General features: G+C 37.0%; 1 protein-coding gene across 4 annotated transcripts in view; it reads left to right on the top strand.

Moving 5' to 3' along the window:
* Abi (tyrosine kinase Abl) overlaps positions 1-23,664 on the top strand; it is a 95,017-nt gene that overhangs the window by 5,411 nt on the left and 65,942 nt on the right. For all 4 annotated transcript variants that reach the window (XR_016547924.1, XR_016547923.1, XM_090389254.1 and 1 more), the window contains exon 2: positions 20,857-21,039. Coding sequence is in view for 2 of the 4 variants with exons in the window: in XM_090389254.1 (XP_090245380.1) it covers positions 20,911-21,039 (129 nt within the window). In the remaining 2 variants the exon portion in view is untranslated. The remainder of the gene's footprint in view (positions 1-20,856; positions 21,040-23,664) is intronic.

Raw genomic sequence — 23,664 nt, 5'->3', positions numbered from 1 at the left:
TCTCATAGATGTACTCTTTCTGCTGCATATGCCTTTTCTACAGATACTTCCATGGACACTGTTCTTCTGAATTGGCTTCTATAGTTCCTGCTCTCTCTTTCAAAATAGTCAGAACATGTGCCGCCAACATCCATTTACTGTCCAACTTCAAACTCACAGAACCAAATTTTCATCTTCCTCGTTTATTCATTCAACTGCCGTTTTCTGGAACAACCTTCCTTCATACGTATTTCTTGAAAATTACAATCTACAGAAGTTCAAGTCTAATTTCAATAAATATATGCTCTCGTCTTCTCAGTCTCTAACCCAAGCATGGTACTAAGTGGTGTAGGTTCTAATACCTCTTGTGTTTGGGGTTTCATAAAAAAAAAAAGAAAGAAAAAAAAAGCACTTATAATGATGACACTACACAATTTTTATTATTTCACCACTAGTGTAAGACAGTGAATTCTTTAGAATTATATTTGATAAGATAAATGAAACTTCATTCACTAACTATACTGTTTTTTTTTTGAGTCTTTTTCACCAACCTTGCGTAGAATTAAAACACCAGGGAAACTAAACTTTTGATAACTGATTTATAATAAGTCAAAATACCCGCATCTACAACAAATTTAACTTTATAAAAACTCTACAATAAATTATTAAAATCTGCTACATTACAATCAATAAAATGCATAAAATATACTGATTAAAACGATAAAAACCGTAGCTTTCAAAGGCTCAGCCTTCTTCTTCAGCGGTAAACCTTGCTATGCAGTACAACTTTAAATATCAGCAGGCTAACGGTACTCCTCACGCGATCCTGAGTCAAGCTAAGGATGCCCCCTCCAATCTTAATGTGAAGCAAAGAATTGCGCTAAGAAGCCTTAAACAGGATGATAGCATCGTAGTCCTACCCGCGGACAAGGGTAGAGCAACTGTGGTTCTTGATAAGGAAGCATATAGAAGTAAAGCGTTGTGTTTATTGGAAGATCAGATGACTTATAAAGTTATTCAGAAAAGTCCTCTTCTTAGTTTGGAACGCCAAGTGAACGGTATGGTACAGGGTTGGCTTAAGTCCAACAAAATTTCTAAGGAACAGTATTGGATGTTGCGCGCTACAGGTAGCCAAATGCCAAGATTTTATGGCTTGCCTAAAATTCACAAAGTGGATGTGCCACTTAGACCCATAGTCTCATTTATAGGCAGTCCAACCTATGCACTTTCTGGTTTCTTAGCCAAATTGTTATCCCCTCTAGTGGGACTTTCAGAATACAGTATTAAAGATAGTAAAGACTTTGTGCAGTTTATTAGAAGCCAACCCATAGAAGAAAATGAGATCATGATTTCCTTCGACGTGAAATCGCTATTTACATGTATTCCGATTGATCATGGGGTGTGGTGTGCACGCTTGGCATTACAGAGGGACACCACCCTAAGTACTAGAACACAGCTAAAGCTAGAGGATATTGAGAAAGGAATAGAGTTATGCCTCTCAAGTACCACTATGGTATTTGATAATACTATGTATAAACAGGTTAATGGTGCAGCCATGGGCTCCCCCATCAGCGCAATTATAGCTAATTTAGCTATGGAGGAGCTCGAGGCCAGAATATTTAATGCTAGTGTTCTCCCTATGCGCCCCTGGAAAAGGTATGTGGATGATACGTTTTCAATCATTCGGAAGGGGAGTGAGGATCAAGTGTTGAACAGCTTAAATGGCTTCTCCCCATTCATACAATTTACATCGGAGGTGGAAGAAGGAGGAGTTTTGCCGTTCCTAGATGTGTTGGTCTGTAGAGAAGGTCGACAGCTGAGGACTAGGGTGTTTAGGAAGTCCATGTGTAAAGGGCAGTATGCGCATTACAGCTCAGCCCAAACCAACCATCATAGGAACAGTGTGGTAAGAGCTTTAGTTGAAAGAGCAAAATCACATTGCAGTGCCTCCAATGATAGAAAGTTAGAGTATGAACGGGTCGCGACGGATCTTGCAAAATGTGGTTACCCCCGGAGGATTATAGAGAAATATGTTAAAGGAAATCAGAGGAGAGGCGAGCCATTTACACCGATAGCCACTGCATACATTCCCTACTACCCGGGTTTGACTGATCATATAGCTAGAATACTAAGAAAGTACCAGACGCGTTGTGTGCAGCTTCCAGGACGGAGGCTGCGCACAATCGTGTCTCAGGTTAAAGACCCCATTAAAAAAGAGAACACTAGTGGGGTCGTATATAGCATTGGATGCCCGGATTGTGGGGAGTGTTATGTAGGGGAAACAAAACGCCGTCTTAAAGATCGTTTGGGGGAACACACTAAGGCAATAAGAAATGCGGAATATGGCAAGTCCGCCGTGGCCGAGCATTTTTGGGAGAAGCAACACCAGATCTCCCCGGACGATGCTATCATCACCGATCGGGCGCATAAGTTCTGGGACCGTAAGTGGCTCGAGAGTTTGCGGATTTGTTCTACCATTAACATAAATAGGGATAGAGGCACGCGGATTCATCCCATCTTTGAGACCACTATCCTCAAAAGGGATGAACGATTCCGTGTGGCTTCCACTCGAGCCACTTCCAGTTCCACAACGCGAGAGAACGAAGCACACGAGATTGGAAACACGTGAGGAGTACCGTTAGCCTGCTGATATTTAAAGTTGTACTGCATAGCAAGGTTTACCGCTGAAGAAGAAGGCTGAGCCTTTGAAAGCTACGGTTTTTATCGTTTTAATCAGTATATTTTATGCATTTTATTGATTGTAATGTAGCAGATTTTAATAATTTATTGTAGAGTTTTTATAAAGTTAAATTTGTTGTAGATGCGGGTATTTTGACTTATTATAAATCAGTTATCAAAAGTTTAGTTTCCCTGGTGTTTTAATTCTACGCAAGGTTGGTGAAAAAGACTCAAAAAAAACAGTATGGATATACCCAACCGCAGAGGCCTGTTTGGAGAATTCATTCACTAACACTTTACTACTATTGGCTTGGCCTAAATTTAAAATATTTTTCTGTCTTTCAAGTTTCTTTTTTGTTTCTGGAAGGTTAACTTTTCTTATATCACTAAATTTGGGAAAAGCATCATCAAAATTCCTTTGGCATGTTTGGTAATGCCTTTCACAATTCAACCTCTGATAGCCAGCCAGACATGCAAATTTCACTAGTTCCACTACTATTATCAAATAATCATATTTCCAAGAGGACTGAAATGCATACTTTTAAATTTTTTATTTCTTTGCATTTGAAAAATGTAGGTCTAAATCAGACGACTGCGAAGGTAGTGTTAATGCATCATTTTTTTTCCTCATCATGTTCGTTTCGGTTTCTTTTTAAAAACTTATCCATTTTTGAAGGGTTTAGTAACTTTAGTTAAATCTGTTAAAAGAAAATACATTTAAGCACTTGCACACAAAATCAAAAATATTTCTTACTATAACACTTTCGTCACCGTTAAAGTCAGCACTATATGGTACCTATTGCAGCAGCACAACTGAGCAAAACCTGGCAGAAACCTGTTAAAACAAGAAACTGAGAATCACATGAGGCAGTATCCTTGGTCTGTAGCGACGCTATGGCAACAATGATTGTATTCTCAACAAAGTATTTTGTAAAAAATTTTTTTACTAAATAAATGTCAAATTAACAAAAGTTAATAAGAAAAATTTTAAGGATACCGTCAAAGTGTCAAACCTTGACAGTTTTTGAGGTTAAAACTTCGCAAAATATATAATTTTCCTCCAATCACTATCAAAAGAAAGGATTTTCTAGCAAGGATTGCCATGGATTTTTGTAGAATATCGCAGAAAGTTGAGAAAGCACCTTTTTTAAATACAAAAATTAGTATATAAATTTTTTAGCTGAAGCAAAAGTGCTTGCGAGTACTCATTTTAGTATCGGTCGCAAGCAAAATTTATTTTTTAAAGAGCACAATGGTGTTTGTGAGCAGCAGATTAAAGAACCCCTGCTCTAGACATTGGGCTGTATGATGGATGGGTGGGGGCAATTCTCCATTAATGCAGTTCCCAAACATTGGGTTACAGTTTTTAATGTATGGCATACCCCTTCCACCAAAGTTGTTTAGTTCTACTATCTGTGAAGCATGTGAGCAGAGCAGAGCACAAAAATTGCCAAAAGATGTTCATAATCAGGGTTGTCAGGAGGCAGCATGGCCCCCCCCTCCTCAGAAAAATAGCCTCACTGGGTTGACATGCTTTAATATTAGGATTAATAGTGAAATGATGTAACAAAGCAAGTTTATATAGCATCAGCCAAAAAACCTTACCCATCTTATCTGTTTGCCCCCTCTAATAATTTGTCTATTGTTTTCTTAAATTTATTCAACCTAACCACTTCTACATTAGATGGAACTTTATTTCAACAATTGGTTACTCTTTGGCTGAAAACAAATTTTTGCACATCTATTCTGTGGCCATCTTTTTCAATTTAAGTGTGTATGTGTGTGTGTGTGTGTGTGTGTGTGTGTGTGTGTGTGTGTGTGTGCGTGTGTGTGTGTTTTATCAAAAGCAAGAGTTAGGATGCCAACTGCATTCAATTTGCTTGGTTCATATAAGTGCTTTAAGCACTTCAGTTAGCTTCCAGACCTGTATATAGTACTCAAGGATGTGTCTTAATCATTGCATTATACAGTAGGATAATCATCATGTCTCTGCTTGCAAAATTTCTGTATATCATTGACAGAATCCCATGAGCTGTTCTAGCAGCTTGTCTGTGCTGCACAGAAAATTTCATATCAGACTATAGATTTACTGCTGGATCTCTTTTGTTCTCTACCACATTGAGTGTGGTGTCACCCAGTTGGTATTGTTAAGTATCACCCAGATACTTAACCTTGTAACTGGTTACAAGGTTAAGTATTGCAACTTTCCTTTCATGGCCAAAAGGCCAGGGGTTTACAGATAAGAGGTGTTATAAAAACATTAAATACCATAAGACTTTCAAGAACAAAAACAAGATGACATTAAATTTTATAGGGATAAAACAAACTTCCATCCTTCATTGGAACAAACCTCCATCCATTGTTGTGGAAGTTGATAGCTTAAATAGATTCAATGAAGAACTAGACAATCTTTTGAGTCAAATGGATAGGTGAAATGGGAAGGGTTTTTTTTTTTTTTTTTTTTTTGGCTGATGCTGTATAAGCTTGCTTTCTTGCATCATATGCCACTACTAATGCTAATATCTTGAAAGTTAAAATCCCCCATTATAAGACATTCTGATTTGCTCGCCCACTCTGTATAGTTGTTCATTATACTCATCACAGAATCTGCCTTATGAAATACTCCTTACTCTTATTTTTTTTTTTTTTCCCATTGCTTTTGTCACACAGACTGATTGAGTACAGGTAGTTCTCAACTTTATGAGTTCATTACTTCCTAGCGCGCGCTCGGAAAGTGAAAACTCGTAAAGCAGGAATTAAATCCCATATACCTAATGTTAAAAATAGGGGTTACGTTCTCAACAGTGAAATTAGTTAGCTAATTAGTTTGTTTAAACAATGATTGGTTTATCGAAAGAAATGAAAATGTAGCCTGTAAAATCAAGCAAATTATAGTACAGTAATACCCCGAAGTTACGCGATAGGTGGGTCCGACGAAAATCGCGTAAGTCGAATTCGCGTAAGTCGGGGTACAACTTTGCATATAAATACATATAAATTTTGCTTAATTGGGACCAAGGACTAACAAAAACACTAGTTTAGAAGAAAAATATTAATAAAATTGCAGTTCTTTATATATATTAATACAAAATATGTATTAAAAAACAAATGACTTACGTTAAAAAGTTATTTCGATGTCGATGGCTTCATAAAATCTAACAAATTCGCCTGACGACACAGCGCGTTCTTTTTTTCACGCAGAATTTCTTCGTAGCAAGCTAATAATTTTTTTATTCCTTGCTTTGTAGCTATAACGCGTTCTTCGTTGGAGTCTATGTTTTCTAAAATTTTTAAGCCCTTTACAATTGAGCCCTTTTCAATTTTCAACCTGTCAAGTTTGCAATTGTCATGTGCTTTTCGCCGTTGCTTCGTTTAGGCCTGTAGCACGTGCAATATCACATGGTCTTTCATTTCGCTCAAAGCGTTTCACAATTTTATATTTTTTCTCTATCGACAGAGGCGGACTGGCCATAAGCCTTACCGGGGAAACCCCGGTGGGCCAGTGTGATTTTGGCCATAAACCATAGTATGAGGCCACTATAAATTTTCCCGGGTAAGAATTTTTGACCCAGGCCGCCTCTGTTTATCGATAATTGCTTGTCTTTTTCTCTCTGAATCTGCAGTGTCTTCACCAGGACGCTTCCTTTTCACACCTTTTAATTAAGTATTTTACTCATTTTTAGGGAATAAAGCACAATTACAAAACGAGGAGGCACGCTTGATAAAGCCGCGCGCATGTAGCAACTGAATAAACAACACCATAAAGGCAGAGATACACTATTAACACCTCACATTTAACTAAAGCACATTTCTAGGGGTTACTACCATAAAACAATAAAAATCCAGTTGCGTTTCTGCTAGTGAAATCTGTTAGAAACTGGTAGTAAACTCGATCTAATTGCATTTGCGATTACTGTATACCGATAGCTGGAATTGTGTTGGTTTTTACGTTATTATGGTGAAATGTATTTCCCCTTCACTGATATAAAAAACATAAAAGCAGCAAAGTTGAATTTTGTTCATCTTTCGCTCTCATTCTCCGCCGTCGCACCGTATATCGATAACATATGAAAAACGACCTTGAAGATAGTGGGCGGCAGCGTTGCCAAACGAAAAAATCAAGAACCGCGTAACTCCGAGTTCGCGTAAGTCGGGGTAGCGTAAGTCGGGGTATTACTGTAATAGAGAAATTATTTACAATTTACGAATGTTAAAGAATGTTTATTCTTCATCATCATTGACTAAATGCACACTCGTTGATCACTCATTATTGGCTTGGCACTTGTTAGTTTGTTGTTTAAGGAGTCGGCTTCTTCAGAAATATTTCAAGAGGCGTTTGTTTCCACGATAATCTCTTTTAATTATAAATTTCATGATTGCATGCATGAGCATTTTTTAACGACACACACAAATTGCAACTAACATGATTCGCGTGGAGTAACAAGTTTACGAAGCTTAAAAAAAAAAAAAAAGGAATGAAGAGAAGATTCTGAAAATGTATTTTATGTTTTTTATACAATTGAAGATTTCATTGAGGGGGAAACACATTTCACTATAATAACGTAAAAACCACACAATACCAGCTATCAGTATTGCAAATGCAAGAAAGTCGAGTTTACTACCCATTTATAATTGCTTGTAGTAATAGAAAAGCCCAATAAACCAGAAAGTGCAAATTGTTTTATGATCGTGACCTCCAGAAATCTGCTTTAGAAAAATATTACAAAAGCGTTTAAAATTGATTGCTTGTAACATATGATAACGAATCAATTGGTAACTAATACAATTTACAAACCATGCTCACAACCTTTTATATGGCCTTAAGGTCACGCTCATGATCTTAAAAATAATATTTTAGAGAGATAAATAGCTTAGTTATTACTGTACAGCGAAACTTTCGACTTCCGAGATCTTGAAACGAATTACCAAAAAAAACCAATGTATTATTGGGTTCACATTGCAATATTTTAACGATACAATGGTTTCTCTGGAACTGATTAATATTGTAAAGAGGGATACACTGTATTGTATAGCTACCACGTAGTTTGGAATCTGGTATTTATGAATGTTTAGCATTCATTTTTTGCAATTAATGTTCATATTTTCGATTTTGTTGATACTTGGGGAAAAAACTCATAAACCCGGGAACTCGTAAAGTGAGAACTGCCTGTATTCCACTGGCAATGTGTAGTACACACAGGTTACAGGTTAACAGTTTAGTGATACTGTTTTAGAATCTATGGGCTTCTTAACCAAAGGCATAATTTATTTTACCCTTTCTGTCTGGTCTGTCCTTTTTTGCACACATTGTATTTGCCAAATTCAAATTCTGCCACCCTACTATCAGTGGCACTGTTTCCTGTAATGTCAGCATGCAGTGATTTATCCAGTATTTCAAATTCATCAAATTTAGAATTTATTTGCTGTACTCCTAGAATAATGTATAAGCAGACACAGCCACATATAACTGCTGGTAACATGTGTACTCCTATCAGGCATTGGAGTCCTCCTGCTTTCCCACTGCACATCCTAATAGAGAATGTATGAATCAATTTCTATTCTGCTTATATTTACCATTAAACCATTATCCTGTGTATACACCGATGAGCCAAAACATTATGACCAGTGAGTCGTTATGCAAATCGAAGAAACTGCAGGTGAACTACAGTGCGGGTCGGGAAACGGTATAAAAAACACATGATACTGAGCTCTTAATTTGTGTTACTCTTGTTCTTCGGATGGGAAAGGCAGCTGACTTAAGCGAGTTCGATAAAGGCCAAATTGTAACGGTCAGATGACTGGGTCAGAGCATATCTGAAATGGCACGGCTGGTGGGATGCTCACGATCAGCTGTGGCTAGCACCTACCAAAAGTGGTCCAAGGAGGGGAACCCACGAACCGCTGGCGAGATGTTGGACAACCACAGCTCATTGATGCTTGAGGTGAGCGAAGGCTCTCTCTCTCCCGGATGGTATGTGGCAACAGAAGGGCAACTGTGGCACAACTAGCTGGTAATTGGAATGCTGGTGATTGGAGTAATGTGTCACAATACACAATACATCGAACTCTGCTAAAAATAGGGATGTGTAGCCGTAGGATGCTCCGAGTGCCCACGGTTTGCCGGTGACAGCGCCTACAATGGGCACGCGAGCATCGAAACTGGACCTTGATTGATTGGAAGAAAGTCGTCTGGTCCGATGAATCACGTTTCCTGTTGCACCATGTGGATGGACGGGTACGTTTGCGTCATTTACCTGGGGAAGTGATGGCACCTGGATGCACCATGGGACGAAAACAAGCTGGTGTCATGCTTTGGGTGATGTTCTGCTGGGATACCCTGGGTCCAGTCATCCATGTGCCGGGCACTCTGACGTCTACCACCTACATAAACATCATTGCTGACCAGGTACACCGTTTCATGGCAGCGGTCTTTCCCTTGGCGATACCGTCTTTCAGCAGGATAATGCGCCATGACACACCACCCAGATTGTTCGAGACTGGTTCGCGAAATGTGAGGAAAACTTCCAGGTATTGCCCTAGCCTCCAAATTCCCCAGACATCAGTCCCATCGAGCATCTATGGTTTGTGTTGGAACAGCAACTCCGATCTGTGGTATCTCAACCACAGATCTGCTGGTTATATGTTGGTACCAGATACCACAAGACACATTTAGTAGGTGCCTCCTTAGCCAGGTGGGCAGGAGCAGCAGTGTGTAGCACACGCTTCTTGATTAGACCGGGTTCGAGCCTGTGACCACCAAATACGGAGGATGCGGAAAGTCAGGGAATGACCACCGCATATCCCTAGAGCAATATGGCCTTAGTTGCTAATGATCCTAAAAACACCAAATAACAAAACAAAAAAACATTTAGAAATCGTGTCACGTCGATTCCTCGCCAGGTCCGAGCTGTTTTGGCTGCACGTGGAGGACCAATATCATATTAAGTAGGTGATCATAATGTTTTGGCTCATCGGTGTACCTCAGACTAGCTTGGCACACCCAGGGTCCTGAGCTGGATATCATCCTTCACTTTCTTTGTGATTCCCTTCTACTTTTGACTCTCTCTCTCTCTCTCTCTCAGGGTTACTCGGGAACTTTTTTTTTTTTTTTTTTTCCCTGGTGCAGCATAAGCCTCAGGCTTCCTTGCATCATATGGATATTAGTAATAATAATAATAAATTTTCTGAACCACTTAACTTTGGAGGAAGGTTTTGTTAACAAGTACAAGTCATACTAAAATTCTACATCATGTACCATGAGCCATGCACAGTCTCTCCGGGACCTAATTGACAAGGCTTTATCATAAATTCTCTTCTATAATGTCCTGGAAAAATTCCAAACGTTTTCATATTCATCTCTAACTCAGCTTTTTTCTCATTACCTGATAACTAAAGCTACAGATTACTTATACTTGTAGGTTTTAAACAGTTCTTACATTTTGTTATCAGATGAAGTTATAGTTAGCCAATTTTAGGCAGAGGGAGTAAGGCACCCCATATAAATTATTCTGGGTATCTTGGTCAGCGCAACAAGCAGATAAATTTCCACGAATATAAGCTTATCAGTGTTCTCCTTAGGACCTATCGAATGGGCCTACCACCAAATGAATTTATCTGACCGCCCGGCTAAAATTTAAGGGGTTATATATGGTACTGCTCACTGATCTCAATCAGTATTAATTCGAACATACCATGCGATCGAGGTCAATGTGACAGGAGCATATAATGCGTAATTACGCAATTAATTTTTGCCCTGGATCACTTAAGTCACATTTATAAATAACAGAAAATTTTTATAAAATTGCAAAGTATTACACTTCCCCACCTCTTCTTCTACACTACTTCATAATGCCACCTACTACACTACTTCATAATGCCACCTGGCTGGGAAAAAGTTTTGGGAGAACACTGCTTATATTGACATAATAAACCTGATGAATGTACCATGCAAATTGATTGGCTGTTAACAAAGTAGTCAGTGTGCCATAAAATCCACACTCTTCCCTCTGAAATGACAATTTTAGTGTAGAAAATTTTTTATTTGTATTATAAAAAACCAACCCAAGTAAACACATGGGTTGTGTTAGGGTAGCTAAGAATAGAAACAGGTGCATGTATACTTGCGTGTACACCAATGTTAGGAGTTTAGTAAATAAATTTGATGAATTTGAGGTATTGCTCAAAACATCAAAGGCAGATATTGTTGGGATATCAGAGACGTGGCGTCACACAGATATAAGGAATGCAGAACTGGAATTTGGGGAGTACAACGTCTACAGAAAGGATAGAGAGGATTGGAAGGGAGGAGGGGTTATGCTATTAGTTAAAAAAACACATAAATCCAAGGAAGTGAAGCCAGTCGACATCGATGGACAGGGCAGTGTTGAGTCAGTTTGGTGTGACATATGCATAGGTAAATCAAAATTGAGAGTAGGAGGGTGCTATAGGCCTAATGACTCTGATGAGTATAATAAGATACTGTACAGGGAAATAGAATGGGCCAGTAAATCAGAGAGTCTTATAATGGGGGATTTTAATTTCCCAGATATTGACTGGAATTGGTGGGTTGGTCACTCATACACTAGTAAGGCTTTTGTGGATTTATTGGATGATTGTTTTCTATACCAGCATGTTCGGGGGGCAACTAGAGGGAGTAATACTCTTGATCTGATTATCAGTAGTGATTCTTCATGCATTAGGAATCTGCAGATAAAGGAACCACTGGGTGGCAGTGATCACAGTGTGCTGAAGTGGGATTTACTCAAGGAGGTAACTACCATCAGAGGTAAAGGGAAGGGTTTTTGCTTTCGTAAAGGCGACTATGATGGTCTGAGACAGTATTTAAATTCTATACAGTGGGACCAACTGATGATGTTACCAACAGCAAATTCAAAATGGGAAGCATTCAAGGAACTAATCTTGGAAGCTACCAGGCTTTACATACCAACCAAGAAATATTGTTCAAGGTTCAGGCCTAAATGGTTGTCAGATGAACTAATGAGACATATGGCAGAGAAGAAAAATGCATGGGATACATACAAATTAATGGGTGACATAGAAGCCTATGATAGATATAAGTTGGTCTGTAATCAAGTCACAAAGGAGATTAGGCAGGCAAAGGCAGATTATGAGAAATCCTTGGCAAAGGATGCAAAGAAAAACAGAAAAGAGTTCTTTACCTATTTAAACTCAAGAAGGAAAGGGATGAATCAGATTGGTCCACTGGATGTTGATGGTTCAACAGTTGAGGATCCTGCTCAGGTGGCTAACAATCTAAACGAGTATTTTGCATCTACATTCACACATGAGGAGTTATTCAGGAAGGGGAATGTCGTAGGTGAAGTAAACATTGGCAGTGAGCTAGATCATTTTCTAATAACTGAGAGGAAAGTGGAGGAGAAATTGTTGAGGATAGACATAAAAAAGGCACCCGGGGTGGATGGGATCTATCCAGTTTTATTAAAGGAGGCAGCAAAGGAAGTAAGCAAACCCCTAGCCATAATTATGAGAGCTTCTTTGGACTCAGGGGAGGTACCCATAGACTGGAGATGTGCAAACGTAACCCCAATTAACAAAGGAGGATCAAAGGCTGACACAAGTAATTATAGACCTGTTAGTTTAACTTCGGTTCCAGGAAAATTAATGGAGGCACTGGTTAAAGAAGCACTGCAGGATCATCTGGACAAGAATTCAGTTATAGCTCAGACACAGCATGGTTTTGTTAAGGACAGGTCTTGTCTGACCAATTTGATTGGATACTATGATGTAGTCACAAAAGAACTGGATGCAGGGAATAACTTTGATATTATATATTCGGATCTTAGAAAGGCTTTTGATACTGCTGCGCTCGGAAGACTGCTGCACAAATTGGAGAAGTGTGGCATTGGAGGCAAATTGCTGCTATGGATAAAGGGATGGTTGAGTGGCAGAAGACAGAGGGTGGTAATCAATGGACACTGCTCAACGTGGACTAATGTTATTAGTGGAGTCCCTCAGGGTTCAGTGTTGGGTCCATTGTTGTTTTCTGTATTTATAAATGATATTGATGATGGTGTATCAGGCTTAATGTCCAAGTTTGCAGACGATACAAAGGTTGGCAGGGTTGTTAAGGACACTACTGATGCTATTCTGCTGCAACAGGATCTGGAAAGGTTGATCAGATGGGCTGAGAGGTGGCAAATGAAGTTTAACATTGACAAATGTAAAGTGCTACATATGGGAAACAGTAACCTCAGATCAACGTAACAACTCTGTGGTACTACGCTGACAGTGGTAGAGAATGAAAAGGATCTTGGGGGTAATTGTGCGGGCAGATATGAAGTTCTCTGAGCAGTGCAGACGAGCTGCAAGAGTAGCTCATGGTGTCTTGTCAATAATATACAGGAATTTTTCTAGCAGGGACAGGGATGTGATTATTCCCTTGTATAAGGCATTGGTCAGTCCACACCTTGAGTACTGTATACAGGTCTGGAGGCCTCATTTCAAGAAGGATGTAGAGCTGCTGGAACGAGTACAGAGAAGGGCAACAAGATTAGTGAATGGAACAAAGGGTTGCTCTTACGAAGAAAGGCTTAAGTTTTGCAAATTACAGAGCCTTGTGACTAGGCATCGGCGAGGTGATCTGATAGAGGTGTATAAGGCTTTGAATGGCTTGAGCATGCTCAATGCCGATGGGATTCTTCCTCTTGCTCAGAATAATCACCTGAGAGGGCATAAATTCAAATTGAGGAAGGATGGATGTCGGATAGATGTGCAAAAATTTTCCTTTAGCCAGCGGGCAGTTGGTTTGTGGAATAGACTTCCATCGCTTGTTGTTGAAGTTGATAGCCTAAACAAATTTAAGGCTCAGCTGGACAGGTATTTCGAACGAACGGAGGGGTGAAATGGGAGTAGTGGTTGTTTTTTTTTTTGTTTTTTTTTTGGCAGATGCTGAATAAGCTTGCTTTCTTGCATCATATGCCTCTACTAATGCTAATGCTAATAAAGCAATTAAACATACATTTTATTATTATAACCATTAATTCTAAGAATGAGCATTTTTTTGTTATAAATAATCACAAAACAATCATTTAATATATTTGTAGTTAAAAAAAATAACAGACATAAGTTAGTGCAAATGCATCATGTCTATACTGCAACAATAATTCAGACACAGCATGGGTTTGTTAAGGGAAAGTCTTGTCTGACAAATTTGATAGGATATTATGATTTGGTTACAAAGGAACTGGATGCAAAAAATAATTTTGATATCATATATTTGGATTTCAGGAAAGCTTTTCACACTGTTCTGCATGGAAGACTATTGTACAAATTGGAGCAGAATGGTATTAAGGGTAAGTTGCTACAATGGATAAAAGGATGGTTGAGTGGGAGAAGAGAGGGTGGTAATTAATGGGTGCTGCTCTTTGTGGACTAATGTTATTAGTGGAGTTCCACAGGGTTCGGTGTTGGGTCCTCTGTTGTTTTGTATATTTATCAATGATATTGATGAAGGTATATCAAGCTTAGTGTTGAAGTTTGCAGATGATACAAAGGTTGGCAGGGTTGTTAATGACAGTAATGGCAGTGTGCTACTGCAACACGATCTAGATAATTTGGGCAGATGGGCTAAGAAGTGGCAACTGAAGTTTAACCTTGACAAATGCAAAGTACTGCATACGGGTAGAAGTAACCCCAGAGAAACGTACCAACTGTGTGGTACTACACTTAAGGTGGTAGAAAATGAAAAAGACTTGGGAGTAATTGTGCAGTCAGATATGAAGTTTTCTGAGCAATGCAGACAGGCTGCCAGGGCAGGTCATGGGGTTTTGTCAATGATATATAGGAATTTTTCTAGCAGGGAAAAGGAGGTGATTGTTCCTCTGTATAAGGCAATGGTCAGGCCACGCCTTGAGTACTGCGTACAGGTTTGGAGGCTTCATTTTAGGAAGGATGTAGATTTGTTTGAGCGTCTACAGAGAAGGGCAACAAAATTGGTGAGGGGAATGAAAGGGTCCTCTTACCAAGAGAGGCTTAAGTTCTGCAAATTGCAGTGGCTGGAGACTAGGGACCTGTGTGGTGATGTGATTGAGGTGTTTAAGGCCTTGAATGGATTAAGCACGCTGAATTCTGATGGGATCCTTCCAGTTGTTCAGATTACGAACCTAAGGGGGCATAAATTCAAATTAAGAAAAGACAGATGTAGAATAGATGTGTGGAAATTTGCCTTTAGCCAGCGGGTGGTTAATTGCTGGAACAAACTTCCATCTGTCGTTGTGGAAGTTGATAGGTTGAATAAATTTAAGGAGGAACTGGACAGGCATTTGGAGGGAATGGTGTGTTTTTTTTTTTTTTTGTTTTTTTTTGGTTGCTGCTGCTGCATAAGCTCATACACTTGCTTTCTTGCATCACATGCCACTACTACATGTTCAACATAGTCTTACAAGGTTTTCATATATTACAAGATGAAAGTGGAGATTGCTCAGATAACATATAAGGAAAAGTGTACTATGTTTAAATTACAGATACTTTCAAACCATAAAAAAGTTTTATGATTTTAATGTAGCTGTTTTTTTAAAAGTATTCTTGGTTTAAGAACGTTTTTCAAAATAATCAATTCTAAATTTATCTCCTTTGTAAAATATCATATTCAACTGTCTTATGAAATCATTTCGAATATACAGTATTAGTCAAGGTGCAACATTCTTTATTATCAATTTTGAAATCGGACCACGAGGCTTCCAGGTGAGTCGGATATTGATTTTATTGAATAATTTTAATGATTTTAATAAATAAAAGAATAGAAGAAAGGCTTCCCCTGAATAGAATTATTTTCCTACAAACGTTTTTCTTCATCATTCTTATATTTAAAATTTTTTATACTGAACTTTAACTCAGGTATTTTTAATTATCATACAGTCGATTTGCGTTTAGTATTTAATATGTAAATTTATTAAATATTAAAGAAAACAATTTAAAAAGTTTATATATTTATTTATTTTTTTAATTAAACAACAAATTTTACGTCATTTACCCAGTATGGAACTGTAATCTATAAGTTAATCTCATAAACGCATGTTACGGAGACCCGAGAACTATGTCTCTAATATCTGTAAATTGTGTCTCTAGTTGGTTTGCCTGTTTTTCTGGATGAAAAATCCAACTCAGCCATGGAGTGAAAAAAGCTCATAAAAGTTCTTCGCATCATTGACGAGATTCCAACCCAGACCGTTTCCACCTGGTGTAGGGAAAGAAAATGGTTATAACCACAGTGCAAACCATGAGGAGAGGTAAAACTCATTAAAAAAAATATTAATAAAAAAAAGCAAACATCTTTTTTAATGGCTTCCTCAATACAACCCTGGGGGCTCACATCTGGTGAGTATGGGCTTGGCACACCCAGAGTCCTGAGCTGGATATCATCATTCTTCTTTTCTTGATGATTCCCTTTTATTTTTCTCTCTCTCTCTGGGTAAGTCAGAATTTTTTGTTTTTTTGCCTGGTGTAGCATAAGCCTCAGCTTCCATGCACCATAATGGCTAATAATAATAATAATAATATATATTTACAGTAAATTAAGCAAAGTTATTATAATGGCATTGTTTCATTACATCTTATGTTGTAAATGCGTTCACAGCGAGTTGCCTATTTGGTTATACTTGAAATAAGTAATATGTCCCCCAGTAGAGAAGATTATTGTTACTTATTTTTAATGGATATGGATACCACCACCCAGACAGCTGTTTCAGGGCTATTTGGTCTTTCATCAGTGGGGGGAAAGAGTAGGTACCTTGATGGTATAACAGCTGACATCCACCTCATTTTTCCTAAAATATGTATGCAGAATCCTGCGTGCTGTCCTGCAGCCTGTCTACACTGTTCATGAAACTTTGTCAGATTGTATAGTTGCTCCCTAGTCCTTTTCATTATGTATAATCTTGAGTTTGGTGCTAGCAGTTTCCAAGCAGTATGTTACTCTAGGATTACCCATGTGCAACCTTGCATTTTCCAGTATTAAACCTCAGCTGTAATTTCTCACCCCATCCAAATAATTTATCTAAGTCTTGTTGAAGTAGCATACCCTGATTACTCTAGTAACTACTCTGCCTGCCTTTATCTCATCAGCAAACTTAGACATTAAACTTGAAATACAGTATAACTGTATAGATTCCGTCAGCTCCTGATGTTCACTTTAAATTGCAATAATCTCACTTCTAGTCTCGTCTCGTTTATCATAAAATAATTCAACTCGAAATTAGTATTAGCTAGACTACTGGTATCTTTAACTTTGAAAATTTCCCCCACATGTGAATGCGGTTGCAAAATATTTATTCATCTTATCAGCATCCAGTTCAGAATCATTAATGCTGTTACCCCAGATATCAAGTGGTCCAATATGGTTGATTCTTCCTTTTACTGCTAATGTAAATGAAGAAATGCTTATCATTGTTCTTTACACTCTTAGTTAAGGACTTCTCATGAACTGCCTTCACATTCCTAATCCTGTGAATAACTTTATTATAGGCTAATATACATTTACCAAAGGATTCAGAGTGCAGCCAATAATGTATAATCATCCCATGCAACTTTCTTCTCTGCCATTAAAGGTCATCAGTTTTGTTTATCATGTTTTTGTTCATACTTTAAATAGTTTGAACAAAATAGTTTTTGTTGATATAAAAAGCTTAATAGCTTCTAGAATAACTTCCTTAAATATTTCCCATTTAGCATTTATATTTGTTAAATTTACCATTTTGTTCCACCAAAAGAACATATATCTGTGACCATTGTAATCCTCCTTGTAAAAACAAACCTTTCCCTTGACAATAGTTACTTTCCCCACTGCAGTACATTGTAATCACTGTTCACCACTGGATCCTTTTAAAAACTTCCTCACATATGAATGTGGATACAAAATATTTATTCATCGAAGATGCTTAATATCTGATGGATCCAGATTGATAACCAAGTCGAGAATACTTTTCTGTTGGGGCATCTCTAACATGCTGATATAAAAAGCAATCATCCAGCAATTCCAGAAATGTTCACCTATTAGATGAGTGGCTAATCCACAAGTCTCTGTCAGTCTGTGAAATTAGGCTTCATAATAAGACATTTGTTTGCCATTCTCTTTGTCTATAAAGGCATTCATTATACTCAATCATGATCAGGGCCATGCAAAGGTACTTTGGGGGGGCTGGATGCAAAAAAGGGTTCAGGGGGGCTTATTTATTTATGTTGAGACTTTGATAACTCCCTCGATTGGGGCTCTCTAGATCAGGGGCCCCAGTGCCGAGCATCTAATGCATCCCCCATTTGCGTGGCCCTGATCATGATCATCTTCTCTATAACATACTCCTTTCTCATATTTGCTTTCACAATGCTTATGTCACACCTTACTAACTCAATGTAGTTATCTATTGGATATGCACTAGTGTGTAGTAGTCTGCTTTTTTTATGTTTGTTGTGGTTCTAAGACATCTCATGTAGTTGCTTATAGCAGTAGTTTCTCCAGGAATTTTACTTATTTCATATTTGCTTTCCCAATGCTTATGTCACACCATACTAATTCAGTGTAGTTATCTATTGGATATGCTTACCCCTCTCCTTTTGTCCACTGTCTTTCTTGTACACATTGTATTTGCCATATTCAAATTCTGCATCCAGTATATCAGAATGACATCATGTTTCTGATAATCCTGTGATACTTGCATTTATCAACTGTATTCCTAGCATTAATGTGCAAGTGTGTAGTGGTCTGCCTTTTTTTATGTTTGTTGTGATTCTAAGACTTCTCAGGTAGTTGCTTATAGTAGTAGTTTCTCCAGGAATTTTACTGCCCCAGTTACCATTTAATTAATTTAAAATATTGCTACCATCAGTACATATTTACTCCCTCCAAAGGCTCTTCCTTTTCTTTTCTCTTCTGAGGCCTCATACAAGAACATTTTAAAGTGTCTACAAGTATTAGTATTGCCAAATGATACAAGGAAGCAAACTTATATGGCATCAGCCAAACGTGTGTGTATTACCCCTCTAGCTAGTAGGCCTTAAGGGTTCAGTTTCCCCTGAACCCTTAACACCTGTTTGATGATGTTGGTAAAGACCTTTGTGCCACTGTTGTTCAAATGCAATCCATCACTATAAAATAGGTTCCTTCTGTCTACAAGTGCATGGCCATGTATGCTGATGAAATCTGTCCCCACCCAAAAAATCTTGCAGCATTCTTCAAATCCTGAGTTAATCCACAATGTTTTCATCATATAATCCCCCATATTGTGCCTGCCTGGGTATATTTGTTATATTTGTTCAAGTATATTTGTTCACATGGCAAATGTGAACGAATATACTCGTGAATGAATATACCTGCCTCCTTTAGCAATGGAGTTTGTGGCAATTACTTATTTTCTGTATAGCCATACTATCTTTCAGATTCCTTTTAATTACCTTCCTTTGGACTTAGTTGCCCTTGTGCCAATAAACTACCATTAAAACCAACCAACCAACCAATTATCTTCCTTTAAAGATGCTATTGAGAGTGGTAAATCTTCAGCATTGATGCATTGCTTCCTAGGCGCCTCCATAGCCAGGTGGGAAGGAGCAGCAGTGCGTAGCACACGCTTCTTGATTAGACCGGGGTTTGAGCCCGTCACCACCAAATACGGAGGATGCGGAAAGGTCAGGGAATGACCACCGCATATCCCGGAGCAATATGGCCTTAGTTGCTAATGCTCCTAAAAACCAAATAACAAACAACAACATAACAGCATTGCTTCCTGAGGATATATGTTATTGCTTTGTCCTTAAGTGGGAACAGCACTTGATAAGTTCATTGATCTAATAGCATACTATCGTTTTAAATTTGAGCAGTTATTTACAACATATAAACTGTGCTGTGCTACCTTGGCTGTCTATGGCTTATGAGCAGAATCTGGGGTTGTTGAACTAGGCTCTTCTTTTAAAGGAATTGTACATTTAGATAGAAATTTTAGTAATTTATTAGTAAACCTTTAATAATCATGGTCTTGGAGTGGTAATATCAGTTATGTTACTTATTGTGCCTTTTAGGGAGGATTCTAAGTTAAAGTCATCTAAATTTTGTTATAAAATGCTTCATGTTTGAGTTAGAGCAAATGAAATAAATTGTAAACAGAACTTTTTCTCATGAACAACCCTTCCAAGTATACAGTTAAGGGGGGGGGGGAGGTCCTCTAGGCACTTCAGATCACAACTTAGTGGTCTCTTCTCCAATGGAGCTTTTCTCTTGTGACCATTCTCAGCCTTATGTTGTTTGACATTATGAGAATGTAGAATGGAATGATCTACAAGATTTCTATTTTTTTTTTTTTTTCTTGGTTGGATTACTGTTTAAACGTTTGCAGATTGTGTCAATGAAATTTTTGTTTTCTGAGAAATCCTTTATTCCACACTCCACCTTAAAATCCTGTCCTTTATCAAAACCGTGGTTTCCAATAAATGTGCTAAGGCTGTTCAAGGTAAGAACATTGCATATTGCAGTTGGCTTGCATTTAAATTTCCAGGTTCATTTTCCTATACTAAAGCGTGCAACAATTGTAAGGCAGTTATTAATCAGTCTAAACTAGATTTTGAATAGACCAAGAGTAGAAAACTTGCTTCTTGTCCAAATGGTTGTCGAGCATTCTGATCTCTTGCCAAAGCTATTGGGCAAAACTTTTGGCCATCTGTACTCCCACTTCTGTTAAAACCTGATGGTTCTCTTGCCACCTCAGCTAAAGATAAACATATTCAATGTGTGGACAGGTAGTCTTGAAATTGAATTATACAACTATATATGCTACCACAACAGCATTCACTGTGTAATAACGTATACTGCTCACCCTTATCTTTCATTGGCTGTAATTCAAAAAGTCTTTATCAGTCCATGTTTATGTGAACTACTTTTTTGTTTGTTTTGCCTCTAGAATCCATTTTGAAATTTTCAAAACAATTTATAATTTTTACATTTTTGGTTACAAAAAAATGTTAACTTATATTAAAAATTTAATTTCTTTAACTTCATAAATCAAGTAGAAATAGTAATAAAAACTATAAACAGTTCTTGTATTATTAATAGTAATGAACATATTTAAATCTTATATCTTAAACTGGTAACATTTCAAAATCATCCTGAATATTGAAGTTCATAATTCTTCACCGTATAGTATTTTGAACTGCTAATTTTTTAAAATTTCATTTCAGTTTATTTAGGACATCCAACATTTTTAAATCTGTTAAAGTTGCATTTTAACCAAAATGCCAACAATAATGGCTGACCTTTTGTCACTAATTGAAAATGAAATACCTGAAGGACGTCAAAATCTTCAAGACAGTCATAGTAACTTGGAGAAAGTGGCAGACTACTGTGAAGCAAATTACTTTCAGGTATGTGAAATAACTGCATCTCTATTTGTATAATAGCTAGTCAGTTTTAAAATGCATTGGAGTTGGGTGTGAGATATTTTAATATATAATTTTTTTCATAAGCTTTTAGCCAAACACTTTCTGAGAATAGTGCAAGTGCCTTTTTAAAATAAGGAATTGCATGCTTCTGTGAAAAATAATAAAAAAAAATTTAAAGTTATGTCAATCACCTCAACCTTTAGGATTAATTTGTTGGTAAGTTACTGCCATTGCTCATGTGCATTCACTTATCTCTCCAGTTGGTAAATCGTTGGTATCAAATTGCATGCTGAAATAAAATACCCAATTAACCAAATTATCTGTAGAGTAGTACCGAGTAATACCTTGGAAGGCCACCAGAACAAATTATGGGACCATATGCATAAAACTTTTAACTTACTTTAAAATATACAGGGTCACAAACATACTGTAAAGTAAGTTTGCATCAATGTAAATATGGGTAAAGTTTCTTTTTAAAATCTAATGAAAGGAAAAGTTTAGTTAAAAGTTATCCTATTAAAAAAAAAAAAAATCTTTAAATTATTTCATGAAAGGTAACTAAGCTACTTTAATCTTATGCTATCCAAGTATATTTAGGACAAAAGCCTTGTGATGCAGACTATAAAACATTTAATACTTAAATTACATGATTTAATTGAAATTGGAAATGACATGCCATTTTAAATAAATAGCAGCATATAGTAGAAGTCTTCATAATCTGACATCTACAGGGCTGTAGGAGTGCTGGATTATTGGATGTTCATCTGAAAATACTTATCTTTAAGCAAAGCAGAATTTTTGATGAGGTTTTTTTTTATTTTTTACATATTTCATCTAGCTGTTAATTATGCAGTGGAATAAAAGTATGCAAAGGATAACTGAAAAGTACAATTACCTTTAAAATTTGAATATTAATTGTATGAAGTTGCATCTTCAAAATTATAAAACAGCTAATGCTGTTGGCTTTACTGAAATTAACATTAGCTGCTTTACAATTTTTAAGTTGTAACTTCAAATAGTTAATACAAAAATACCCTTGTGTATTTTTGTATTAACGATACAAATACTCTTTTTTAAATAAATGTCATTTATTTAGAGCAACCTGTGATAAAGCCAAAGGTTTTTGTACTGTTTAAAGTATTTGTATCAACTAGGCAGTTTAAATCCTGTCTGCAACAAAAAGACATGAAGAATAAAACAGAAAAAAATAAAACTTTATATGCAGTAACTGCATGAAATTTTCTGCCTTAGTTTTGTTTACAAACATGACATTCTTGGCAATAACCATGACAATCTTGTGAAAACTGTAACAGTTGTTCAGGGAATGCACATGTCATCTCTAAGGACTAGGTGGGGCTGAGAAATTATTTCGAGTTCTCCATCACTAATACTGTTTGCAAATAGTAAGAGAATCTCATGGTCTTTAACAAACTTCCTCCTTGCCACAAATATAATTATACATTGTCAGCATTGTAGGTTATTGTGGGTTCAGTTTTAAAGTAGTTGGAACATTGTAAGAATTTTGATTTGATAATTCTGGGTGAAATCTCCACCCTATATGAAGCATTCAAAGAGAGAAGAAAATGATGATGATAACAAGTACCTACTTCATATGTTCATTCTTTATACAAGGTACCTTGTTATATTATTTGCTATTATTTGTCCAACCCTTCCCTAAATTTATTGAAACTTCCCACTTCCACAATAGTAGGTTTAAGTTTATTCTAACAATCACTCTGGCTGAATGCTAAATTTCCACACGCCTTTTTCCATTTACATTTATGCCCCATTGTGTGTTATCTGAGAAAGAGTAAAGATGTCATTGGCATTTATTTACTGTGTATTCTGGCATATATGTCAACTTCTATTTTTTATCTTTAATAATACATTAAAGTATTATTAAAGATAATTTTATTACACTGCACAGCAAACCATAATGAAGTAAGTGTATACAGAACTTCTTTATGTAGAAAGTCACCAAACAAAGACTCTAAGGCACAGTTGACAACATGACATTGCTCTTAACTATGCTGTGCATGTAAATGGGAAAATAATGTAACTGAACCATTCCTTATTTTACTACAAATTGGTTTCTCTCTAAACTACCTCAATATGGAAGTGTTTGCTATAAGAAATTGACAATCACAAAAAGTAAACCTGAATACATAATTCATGACAAATTCCATAAACTGTTTTTGTGTGATGAAGAAGATGAACAGATTCTTGAGTTTTTAAAGGTTGAGTAACAATGCATATATGCATAAAAATATATATGTAATAAATTGTAAATATATTCGTATTAGTTCATGTCTTTCTTAAGCACTTCTTTAATTTAAATTTATGATGTTTAGGACTTTATACTCACCATATAAATCAGCCTTAAAATTCTAGATAAGTTTGTAGTGCTTCAAAGGTTGACTTATATGCTAGAATCTACAGTGGTTTTCTTAACTGTTTTAAAGCATTAAGCACTTCAGTTAAGTCACTGTGTAGATGTCTGGTTTCCAGTTGCTGCAATTTACAGAATCCCAGTCTTGATAAGAATATCCTTTTTTGGTTCCAGCTGATCTTGCTGCTCTGCTCTGCATCCTTTCCAACACATCTGTG

Source organism: Mastigoproctus giganteus, chromosome 14 (assembly GCF_048544385.1).
Source record: "Mastigoproctus giganteus isolate SK-2022 chromosome 14, ASM4854438v1, whole genome shotgun sequence".
In the NCBI taxonomy this organism is placed as follows: domain Eukaryota; kingdom Metazoa; phylum Arthropoda; class Arachnida; order Uropygi; family Thelyphonidae; genus Mastigoproctus; species Mastigoproctus giganteus.
Note: the sequence above shows the minus strand (reverse complement) of the source record. Positions and strands in the feature narration are given on the sequence as shown.